At 38.1% G+C, this 12,637-nt stretch overlaps 1 protein-coding gene across 1 annotated transcript; it reads left to right on the forward strand.

The window, feature by feature from the left end:
* Positions 1 to 6,959: 6,959 nt before the first annotated feature.
* Positions 6,960 to 10,561, forward strand: SIVA1 (SIVA1 apoptosis inducing factor). Its single transcript, XM_083348344.1, has 4 exons — positions 6,960 to 7,249; positions 8,462 to 8,665; positions 9,757 to 9,913; positions 10,357 to 10,561. The coding sequence occupies exons 1-4, from the start codon at positions 7,132 to 7,134 to the stop codon at positions 10,412 to 10,414; spliced, it is 537 nt and encodes a 178-aa protein (XP_083204470.1). The 5' UTR covers positions 6,960 to 7,131; the 3' UTR covers positions 10,415 to 10,561.
* The last annotated feature ends 2,076 nt before the right edge of the window (positions 10,562 to 12,637 follow it).

Raw genomic sequence — 12,637 nt, forward strand, 5'->3', positions numbered from 1 at the left:
CAGAAAATAAGATTTCTCCATCGCTCTTCAGAGAATAAGTAATTCAAAATGTTAGTCTATCAAATTCTGGTTAGTAAACTATTCTGCAGCAAACCTTAAAAATAAAGTGACTGTTGACAAATGTCAACAAAATAAGTAGCATGTGTAAAGGAAGTGTTCTGGCTGCACATCTGGATTGGCAGCATGTATACATTAATACAATTTCGAAATAGCATTCCTGAGAAATTGGGGGTCACTTTCAATCTTTTATGATGTACCCCTTCATTGAAAAGGGAAAAATGCAGCAAAGTGCCAAATGCTGCTCTTTTAAGATCACTATTTTCAATAACAAAGGCAGTTGGGAAATGAAAAAAGGAAAGCATTTTCATAAAATGTAGTATATGTTGTTTTCTCTTCTATTTGCTGTTTGCTGATTTTTATAGGCCACGCAGACTCGTGCTTTCTGAACTGGGTGGTCACATTAATGCTATAAATAAATACATGACACACTTGTTAGCGCACTTGATTTGAAAAATTGTCAGTTTGCGTATACCACATCATAAATGTTTATTTTGCTAGTTAGGAGTAGGACCACCATCATCATAGGACTTAACAACAGTTCCCATATGGATGCTGATACAGTGGGCAATGATTGTGTATGCTAAGTGCATATTACTCCCTTAGCTGAGATATTACACAAGTGAATATAAGTATTAAAAAGTCTAAAGTGTTTGAGTGAGAACACATAGCCAAGTGTTCTACTATTTTTTTCTTTGTAGCTCTCACGTTAGATAATGTACAGTAAAATATAATCTTTTTGGAATACTTCGTTCCTAATTTACTGGGAATGTAGTCTTTTCTTAGAAACATAAAAAATGATGGAAATTCTCTTTCCTGCTGATCAGTAGCAGTTTTGTATACAGGCAATCATCAACTTATGAGCACAACTGAGACCAGAATCCCAGTTCACGCAATCCTGAGTGAAGCGGTCATTAAGAGAGATGCTCACATGACTACTTTGCTCAGTGATTGCAATCCTGGTTCTGCTAGTTATGATCATTAAGCAATTGCACAGACCATTAAGCAGAGCACCAGCAATAGGGCCCACTCCACCATGCCCAGGAGACCCAGGCTCTCTCCCTGCCCCTCTATGCCTTGTTTGCCTTTTTCTGCAGCTTCAGGCACACCCAGTTGATGCAAGGAGTGGCATTCCTCTACTGAGACTACCCTCCATCATTCTGCAGGCGGGCCCCATTCTCATAATCTTTGGAAGGCTCCCTCCAAATCATGCACTTTGGAGAAGGGGCCTTCCAAATGATCACAAGAATGATCATGGTTGCTAGCCTTCCTAAGCATTCCAGCCTTCCTATGGCTAGACAGCTAGCAAACGCCACGGTTCTGGAACTTACAAACCTCTCTAGTCTTCAGAATAGTGGCAATTACTGGAAAGAGGGCTAGAAAACTAGCAAAGCCATAGTTCTGAAGGATAAACAATTTTCTAGCCTTCAGAACGATAATGATCGCTAGTTTTCGAATCAGCATCCATTGGGAGAAAGGCAAAAGTGAAGTCATGATGTCATAGTTCAAATGATACACATTATATAGTGTATATAGTATCATAGTGATGTTATGGCACATATCATGACTTGTATTTGATGTATATTCTTGGTCAATACCTCTGCCTGCTCCCTACACTAACATGATAGGGTCCTATCTAGAGAAAGTAACCCATCCTTAAGGCCCAGGAAAGATAAAGTTCTTTAGGATGCCACAGAAATCTTGGTATTTGCTGCAATATAATGCTCTGTTTACTAAGAATTCTGTGTGCTTTTGCCTAGACAATGTTAACAAGGTATCAATTTTCTAAATGACTTTTTAAAAATGATTTGTTGCGGTTCTAGAAGGAACACCATTAATCCCTTTGCATTTCAGACAGATTTTAGTCCTGTCAGAAATAATTCAAGACTCCCTCAACCTACCATATCTCTGCACATATGATCTGAGCAAAGTTTACCAAAATGGCCTTTACCCTACATTACATATCCATAATACATTATCAGTTATTTGCTCACTACATTTAATGATTTGTTTCCACTTTAAAAAGTCTAGCTTGGTAACTGAAATGTCTTTGCTATAACTTTTTGTTTAGCGTGACATTTTTCCACTGCCCAGCTTTGCATTTTCTCTTAAGTGAATATCTGTTGCATGAAAAGCCAGCTATAAGCAGAGGAAGCCTAGTTTCTTTAGCAGCCACAATCCATTGGCAAATACTTCCACAGCTCCCAATCTATATGAATGGGAGCTATGCAAGAACACTTTGGTAGCTCCCATTCATGTCAGTGGAGCTTCCTTAGGCCTTTTAGTTTGCACTTGTTTAAATCAATATTCACAGAGAATCTATTAATTTTGGCATATTTTAACAGAAATCTTTGTTCCCATAAAATAACATCAAATGAAATTAAATATTTAGTAGTCAGGATTTGTTATACTATAATTCATTCTTCCTGCAGAATATATATTGTATTTTGACTGTTTCCTAGGTTATTAAAGCTTCATGTGCAATTTGGCTTAATAATTTAATATAACTTTAGTATATTGTTTAAAAGCAATTGTTATCTAAAATATGTGGGGAAGAGAATGATAAGACACTAAAATGTATTAATTGTACATCAGGCAAGAATAGGTCAGGGTTTGGGCTTAGCATTTTTATGATGCACTATGTCACAGAATTCTTGATATAGCAAATGTAAACCAGATGATCAAACTGCACTAAAACTGTTCTCTTGAGTATTTTGTATATTGTAAATGGAACTCTATTTATCTTATAGCTCTTTTATTTACTCAATAAAGCCTTATGAGAAAGTAAGATTGTCTCTTTTTTCCTGAATCCCATTGTTGATCATCAGGCTCCAGTCCAAGCCAGAAATAAACAAAATGGAGACTGCATTAGAAAAGAAGGTTATAGTTTATTAAAGAGCAAAGCCAGACAGAAGCGTGGCTCTGGGAAAGCTGACCACATGTAGCTGGGAGTGGTGGGTTTTTATACCTTCTGCGGCTTTTGAGGTTTCCTGTTCCTGTTTGTGGTTTTGTATTTCCTGTGTCGTGTACTTTGACCTGAGTCTGACTTTGCCCCTTTGTTATTGGTGGGTTAATCCTATTATGTTCCCTGTTCTAGTTTGGTCGAGTATATAGATTTTGGGGGTCTTTGTCTTCCTAATCCCATCAGTTTCTAGCTTCTTGGCTCCAACCTTCCTGAATAGATTATTACATCTGCATTTCTAAAAACTGGTTTCTGCTGAGTTTCTGCTTGGGGCTATTAAGAAAAATTGGGTTTGCTTTTCTGCCTTGCCTTTAAGATCCTTTAGGGAAATATATTCTGCCTTTTTAATATTCCCCCAAATATTTCTTTCTCTGGATTCTTCCCACACCATGAATCACTTCTGTCTTTAATACAGAACTGATAACACCAGATTTTATATTGAATCTGGTCCATAAAAACTAATGATTGAAGAAAGAGGTCCTTTATTTTTATAACACATATGAAAGTTCAAAAATTATAATCTAAGTCTCATGTCTAATGTGTGACTTTATATATTGTTTAATCAAGATCACCCTTCTATTAGCATTTTCCTTGCAGTTGCCAAATTCTTCGTGGCACTCAGATGTTTGTCCATTATCTTTGTTCTTCCAGTAACAAGATGCTATGATACTAATGCAGGACCCAATTTTATATGCCAAGTAATGTTAAATTTGATACAATGTTTGGGGTAGTTGACTTAATTATATTTAGCTTTTTTAAAGTGCATCACTAAAACATACACATATGTATAAAAGACTATATGTGAACATAATTCAGCAACATTTGTTATTTAGATGCAAGCTATATAATAATTTTATGAGCAAAACAAAGAGGAGAGTATGAACAGAAAGCACCATCAAAGCAAATATATTATTGCTGGTTGCTTCCTGCTTTCTCTCTGAATTAAATTAGGTAGTAATACCAAACCAATCTGGACTGAAGTCAGCAAAAACTGGGCTCAATTTGAAATAAATGTCAGCTAAAATTTAGTAACCAAAATATTATTATTGGAATTTGTTATAAAAACATGCATGATCAATTTATGTACTCTGTATGTATGTATTCTATATGATTTCAATTTTTCTCCCAGCAGAATTTGTGTTAAGTTTACTATGCTCATGCTATATGTATTAATTCATTCTTTCATTTTCTGGGCAGCCAACAAGGATTAGTAACTGCACAATACATACAAATCAGCAAAGAAACATATGTCACCAGGACATTAACTTACAAATGGCATACTAATAGCCCACACAATATCCAATATCAAAAGGAAGAACAAGACCTTTTAAAAAGCCAGCAGGCTCTGAACCATCCAGTTCTAGAGTGGGGCTGTTGTTTCACAAGGCAAACGCAGTGATAGATAAAGCATCCTTCTTGGACTCCATTAAATGACACTAATAAGACCTGGAGCATGCCAGATCTTGTTAGGTAAGCAGAAATAATAAGAGATAGATAGCCCCACTAATATCTTAGCCCTGTGTCATATAGGGCTTTGCAGGTGACTACCAGCACTTTGAATTACACCTAGAAGCCAATAATAACCAGTACAACTCTCACAGTAGCTTGACATAGAGGCATACTGAGGTGCATCCGTAAGTACACATGGTGCATCAGTCTGGACCAGCTTTTCATCTCTTTGTTTATTGCATATTTCTTAGGTTTATTATTTTATTTCTTGTATTGTATATATACTGCTGAAAATCTATAGGGATTTGCATCCATAAATGTAAATGATAATACTGCAATATTTTTTTTCAAAAAAGATATGGCCAAAATCTTCCAACATCACCAAATATAGTAAATTCTAAGAGAATTTGTAGCTCAGGATCATATATCACATGTAGCCAAGAATCCTATAGTAAATTCTGTGTTCTCACATGGTGTTGTGTATGCATGGCACCAGTAGGAGTTATATAACTTTTAGATAAAATCTGAATCAACATGCATAACTAATAAATATGTTGGAAATTTTGTGTATTGTCCATTAGCCTCTTATCCCCATGAAAAAAAATGTTATTGTGCAATATGACATTCATCTCATAGTGGATAAATCCCACTGCTTTCAAAAATGTACGGTGACAAGAGTGAAGGCTGCAGTGGAGTAAACCTAGTCCTTAAGCATGTTTGCTTTCCCATATATAATAGTTACATTTTTAAAGTAAGTTAAATTTTTGGTTAATATTATTTAAATGTAAATTACAACGTGAAAGCTGGACCATAAGAAAGGCTGAGCGCCAAAGAATTGAAGCCTTTGAACTATGGTGCTGGAGAAGACTCCTGCAAGTCCCTTGGACTGTAAGGCGATCAAACCGGTCAGTCCTAGAGGAGATCAACCCTGACTGCTCTTTAGAAGGCCAGATCCTGAAGCTAAAACTCAAATACTTTGGCCACCTAATGAGAAGGAAAGACTCACTGGAGAAGAGCCTAATGCTGGGAAAGATTGAGGGCAATAGAAGAAGGGGATGACAGAGAATGAGGTGGCTGGATGGAGTCACTGAAGCAGTAGGCGTGAGCTTAAATGGACTCCAGAAGATGGTAGAGGACAGGAAGGCCTGGAGGAACTTTGTCCATAGGGTCGCGATAGGTCGGACACGACTTCGCAACTAACAACAACAAAATTACAACGGGGAGATAAATGCCCATGTCATTTTTGATGAAGCCTTGACTCCAACATCGAATCCTAAATGAGGTTTATTCAAGAATACTCAATAGGGCCTATAGAACCTATTGGTTTAAAAGCGGGCTACTCCAAAGCTCCCACGCGCTCCCCCAAGCGGCATTATTACAAAGTCAGCTTATTGCCCCCAACAATCTGGGTCCTCATTTTACCTACCTCGGAAGGATGGAAGGCTGAGTCAACCTTGAGCCTGGTGGGATGCGAACCTGCACTAATTGCAGGCAGCTGGTGTTACTTAAGGAGGCATTAGCCCACTGCTCCACCAAGGCTCTGAATAGAATAGAATAGAATAGAATAGAATAGAATAGAATAGAATAGAATAGAATAGAATAGAATAGAATAGAATAGAATAGAATAGATGTTCTTGTGTGGTTTCATATATTGCCTTAATAAGCATGACTAATTTCAGGGTTCACATTGAAATAGCTGTACATCTGCTTTTTCAGTGTACAACATACGATTAGGAATCTATGTCATTTCCCCAGCGTTGGCTATGGTCCCTGAACCTTTTCCAAAGTCGCTTCTGAGCTATACTTTTTTTAATTCACAGAAGGGAAATTATTAAATATTATTAAATATTAAATATACCAGGAGTTAATACATATTAACTATATCATTAATTTTATTTCCTGCCCACTCCCGGGTTGAAGGAAGAATGTGACCCTTTGCATTTCACTGAAAGGCTGAGGATATTCCTTTCCCAGAAAAACAGTGAACCATTGTTCTAGATCAGGGTTCTTCAAACTGGTCAATATCGACGCCTCCCCCAATGGTTGATGGGACTATCCAAGGCATCAATGTTATGATTCATAATATACATAGAATGAAGGCTACTGCTAAGTTTGTAAGCCGCCCTGAGTCTTCGGAGAAGGGCGGGATATAAATGGAATAAAAATAAAATAAATAAATAATCGCTTGAACGATTTCAACCTGCTCGCCGCTCTTTTTCGACCCCAGGCCCGCCCCGTCTCTCCCCGCCAATGCGAACGCCCACTAGCGCAGGGGTAGGGAACCTCGGCTCTTTTATGACTCATGGACTTCAACTCCCAGAATTCCTGAGCCAGCTCAGGAATTCTGGGAGTTGAAGTCCATGAGTCATAAAAGAGCCGAGGTTGCCTACCCCTGCACTAGCGGAACCCCAGCTTCCTCTGCTCCCTCAGGTCCTCAACTCGCCTCCTGATTGGCCGAGGGTCCGATGACGTAAATGCGGGTGACCAAACAGGCGGGCCGGCCGTGCAGCGGCTTCCTCCGGGAGTCTGGTTGACGCCTCCAGCTCTTTTTCCCGCGCAGAAAGGTCCGGCTAGGTTTGGCGTTAATCGTCCCGCTAAGCCCCCCCGGGGAGCTGCGAGTGCCTGAACTGCTGGTTGCGCCGACCAGCCCGGTGAGGAAAGAGATGCCGAAGCGCTCCTGCCCGTTCGCCGACTCGTCCCCGGTGCAGCTGAAGACGCGCGTGCGGCTGAAGGAGCTGAGCCAGGGCGTCATGGGCGAGAGGTACCGGCGCGAGATCTTCGGTGAGGCGGCGCGGCGGACGGGGAAGGGGCAGAGAAATCGCTCGGCGAGGCTTTGTCCTCGCGAGAATCGGGAGTTTGCCTTCCGTTGCTGAGGGCGCGTTTCCCCTCTGTCGCCGCGGAGCCTTTCCGCCCTGGCGTGAGCCGGGTGCGCCTGCTCGGCCTCCGGAAAGGCGGCTGTTTGGAAGAAGGAAGCGAAGCTCCCTTCTCCCTCTCTTTCCTGTCACTGTAAACCAGGGGTCTTCAAACTTGGCCCTTTTATGACTTGTGGACTTCAACTCCCAGAATTCCTCAGCCAGCTTTGCTGGCTGAGGAATTCTGGGAGTTGAAGTCCACAAGTCATAAAAGGGCCAAGTTTGAAGACCCCTGCAGTGTAAACCATAAGAACCGAATCTCCGGCCGCTCTAACTTGCCTGGTGCGTGACAAGAAAAGCGCTCAGTGTATGCCCAGAGGTGCTCTGCGTCGCGTTCGAAGCGCGGGAGGCCCCAAGGCATTTGATGAAAAAGACGGGGGTCATTTTTTAATCTGCCAAAAGAACCCAGTCGTTTGAGTTCCTTGCTTTCCCTAAACACCCTCGACTTCAGAACTTGAGTCTATCACACACACACACACACCCAGGCCAAGTGCACTCACTTGTAGTCCCCAGGGTTTTGTGCTTCGTTTTCAAGGCTATTTTACGTTCTTGCTGGCTTAAAATACTAAAACGGTTGACTCTCCTCCAACCATTTCGCTCTGTTCAGCAGCTAACCTGAGTGTAACATTGCATGTAGAGGTTCACTATTTAAAAACTGTCACTATGATACTGTGATAAGCTAATAATATATCAAAACCAGCTTGAACTGTGGTATTTATAATTTAATCAACATATGTAATTCTGAACACAGTGAACCAATATGGTTTGGTTTTAGGTAAGTCATGTTCATGATTTCTCAACCTCTAGACATTCTTTGCAAGAAAAGAGAATTGGAAGTTGCTCACAATTTCTTTCTTGGTTAGCTTGGAGGAGTACCATATTTGGGTTGCAAAAGTCCAGCCAACCACCAGAAGGCAGAAAAAAGTAACTGAAATCATATTTGTTGCTACAAGGTTTTGTAGTTAAGAGGTTGTACAATAGACACAAATTGAATAATACATTATAATGTGACTCTGTACTGTACAATTAGAATATCATTAATAACATTCCGATCTTTGTTCTTGTTCTCTTATTATCACAGAGAAAACCAAACAACTGCTCTTCAAAGGTGCTCAAACATACATGGACAATGCTTGCAATGCAAGTGCAGTGGGAACATATCTAATTGCACAGTATCCAGAATCATGTAAAGACAAATCAGAAATTTGTTCTTGGCACAGATGTAATAAACAAATGTTAATTGGGCAGGATGGAAAACTTCGACAACCCTGTTCAAGTGAAATGGGTAAGGATGCTTAGTTAGCTATCAAACATTTATGTACTAATAATTTGTGTAATAATTTGTGGTTTTCAGCCTGTTTCGTGTATTTATATCTAGATGTGCTGTTTGCTGTTACTTGTTTTCAGCGATAAGAGAATTCAGAAGTTGTAGTTATAATTAAACTTGTGCTCAGATATTACTGTCATTGAATCTTTCTGGTAGTAGCTGCATTTCAGGACCTAAGTTTGTGATGGGAATTTTCCCCCAGTTGTTAAGAATTACATTAGGTGCTCTGCGGCACCAACTTTTTTGCAACATGGATTTTTGGAATATAAAATAATAATTGGAAAAGGCCTCTCAACAAATTTTATTTAGACAGTGCAGAAATGATACAGATACAGAAATTGTAAAGATATGTAGCCAGCCTCTGTCAATTTTTCTGTTGTCATGCATAGCTTATTTCTCTCACTAATTTGCTGTAGTTTCCAAGAATACTCCAAGAACAATGCAACTTTATTTGTACTCTGAGAAGAAATATTATCAAGTTATGCTAAACTGAATGTTTCTTTATACTCAGGATAGCTGTATCTATGTTTGAATAATGATAAATTATAGATTATTGCCAATGTAGTTTTAATTGGTTGGTTTCTGATGAAGTGTGTGTGAAAGAATACTCTCCTGTAGCTAGTTTTCCTTTTAAAAAGAGGAGACAGCAAATAATAGCAAGACTTGTTCCCAATGTATGAAGGTTTGTATGTTTATAGAATATTGTATTGTTATAAATAGATTTTTGAATATATTGTGTAAAAGTTAAATGCAATGTTGTATTCATTGGATAAATGCAAGACAAAGCCCTGAAATTGTATTTAAATGATCTTATCTGGTGTAGGAATGTATGAAAAGTAGTACCACCTGATTTGCATATAGAAAGTCCTAGGCCCACTTCCTGGTAATTCAGCTCCACTGATACCTTATCTACTGGATAAATCTATTTTATCAATATAAAGATTTTGTACTAGAGAGTTCAAATAAACTGATTTGATTATAGTATAAAGGAGATGTTTATGGCAAACAGTGCTGAAATGTAATTTACTAATCTGCTTGTTTATACACAGTTTTGCCGGTAGGAGTGTCAAAGGCCTGTTCCTCCTGTATAAGAACAGTTGACAACAAAGAAGTTTGCACGCAGTGTGATCAATACATATGCCAGAACTGCAGCAAACTCTGCAACTGTTGCAGCACCATTATCTGTTCATTATGCTCAGTTATAGAGTAAGTGCCTATCCAGATATGGCTTAATTTCCTTTGGTTGTATTGAACTGATAACTTCTGGAGGGATTTATAGTTGTAATATGACAAAAACTAGATGCAAAACTTAATAAAGTGATGTGAAGTAAATTGGGGCTGCAGAAAGTTTTGCATTAACAATTTTAAGATCTGATACCCAGAAATCAAAGTAATTTGTGATTCTTGACAGAAGGGAATATTTTACACACTAATAATTTATTACTTGAATTCAGTAACATTGGAGATAGCTAGATTCGGCTGAATTAATTACTAAATCAATAGCTAAATCAATCTTTAGGCAGTTCTTATGTTTCAAAGCTTAATTTTCTCACAAAGCATTGTTGCATGTGGAAGAGCTGTAACAGAAGTTGTGTTCTCTTAGAACTTACTAATCAAAAGAGATTAAACTAATTTATCTTTTTTTTTAGATCAGAGGATGTTGGAGATCAAATCTTTTGCAGTGGCTGCTCAATGTACAAAGAATAAACTGCTGTTTTTAGGAAATGGTAGTGTTGTAAAGAATGTATTGCTTTTAAATAATTAGGTTTTTGAGATAGCGGAGTGCCTTTTTCTAAATATTGTATATTCTGTAATTGTAGTTTAATATAATAAATATTTTATATTTTGATAAGACCTGATTTTTGTGTTGCTTGATAAATATGAATCTTATATCCCTTGTAGAGAATATAGAATGGATTCTTAGTATCCCCAGACATGCTCTCAGATTTAGTTTGGGAACCTTGGAGACCTAATGAAGTACCTTTGTTGCATCAGCATTAGGAGTTGGAGCGTGATAAAATAAATAAGTGAGAGTAAACAGGATAAGTTTATTTGAGCATACCTGACATATTATTTTTGCAGTATCCAATAAAAGAAAATTGTTTATAGATTTGATTGCTAATTGAAAATCACTATCCTAATCTTAAAATAATTCTTGGTTTATCTGTAATCTGACACTTCTATGTGAAAGAAACTTGATATGTTGAAAAAGAGAGTATTTTTTCTATAAAAAACCAAAGTGCACGTCTTTTTGTATTAAGCTAAATGATACTAGTACTTGCCATACAAATCCAGTCTTCAGTCTCTTTTTTTACCTTGTATAAAAGATATCAGTTATGCTACCTAATTAACACAGCCCCTTAAAATAATGTCTGCTAATGTGTATGATATACAACATTTACTTAAGGACATGTTATAGGTTAATATGATTCATTTTATCATATTTAAAGGTTATAACTTTAATTTCAATGTGAAATTAATACTACAAATCCCACTTTCAAAACAAATTGCTTGTTTCCTTGTATCCCAGCAGGTATTGCATTCAAATATTCTTAGCATTCTTAATACTGTGTTTCTGGGGACTGAATTATCCTATTGAGATAGTATTTCATATCTGCAAATAAGTTCTTAAGGTGAGGAAATATAAGACTTTGTTGTGACATGAGAATTCTTGGAAAACGTAATAGATTCAGTTTGATTATAGTCAGGATCAGCAGTAAAATTGCCTTGTGTGATCTGAACTGCTCCAGAGAAACAATATGACCCAACTTATTTAGGGTGGGAATGGAGAAGAACTCTCTTACCTGCTTTTAACGCTATCAGTAATGGTCTTCCTGCATAGGAGTTGAGTGTACATTTAGATTTTGGTGTAGAACTGTTTCTAGACAGTAATGCTCTCAACCATGTACCATTTAAATTGCAGGGTGCCATGATCTGTCTTAGCACTCTTGGCATATTTCCCATACGTAAGGAGGAATATTTTTTAAACAAACATTCAAATTAAGAATCCAATGCTAACTCAACAAATCCTTATTGTATATATCTGAGTTCCAAATGAGGTGAGTTGATTACTTAGAATTGATTATGATCCTCTTTGGAAAAAATGTAGAACTTCATGAATGGCTGCAGTTTTATTACCATTTTTTTTACAGAATAGCTACAATTAAAGTGACTATTCATTAAAAACATTATTTCCATTTCAAACACTTTCAACCCTCCTAGCTATGATTTGGCTTTATACATGGTAAAGAATGTATGTAAGTTAAGACTCCTGGTTTTTGGGCCAGCAGCGCATGGCCGTGCGAGAGCAGACCTCCGCTCCCCACAGCCAGTTTCTTCCTGCTTGGAGGACCCTTGATGGGTTCGAAGTTGCCCTGGAGAGGTGACCATGAAGGAGGGGCGCTCCGTTGATCACGAAGCGACGGCAATCACTTCGTTTGATCTGGGGAAAGCCCTCCAAACCTGACAGGAGAAAGGCTAGCGTGAGATCAGCGTCTAACCCAAGCTGCTTGCAGCCAAAGTCCCAGAGCACAAACCTAAACATTGGTGAACAGCGTGCTTGGAATTGGTGAGAGCACTGATCTTCTTCTATCTGCTATCTAAGTCCTTGAAAAGATCTCCAAAGCAAGAAAACCTCCAGAAGTGAAGGGAGGGAACTGTATCCCCATTCCCTTACAGATGGAAGCGGTGCATTAATATTAAAGGAGGGAAGAAATATATTAAAATTTGATTTAAAATACTTCAGTCTGGACAAATTTAGGAACTAAAAAACTCAAGACTATACCCTAATTTTTTTTGATGGAATTATAAAAATATATAACAAAAATAACTTGGATTGGAAAACTGAAAAAAGAACTGCTGAGATCTAGTGGAGACTCAGAGAATAGAACACTAACAATAAGGACTCAGAAATTGGCAGAGTGCCTAGAA

This window comes from Vipera ursinii (assembly GCF_947247035.1).
Source record: "Vipera ursinii genome assembly, chromosome: 1".
Lineage (NCBI taxonomy): Eukaryota > Metazoa > Chordata > Lepidosauria > Squamata > Viperidae > Vipera > Vipera ursinii.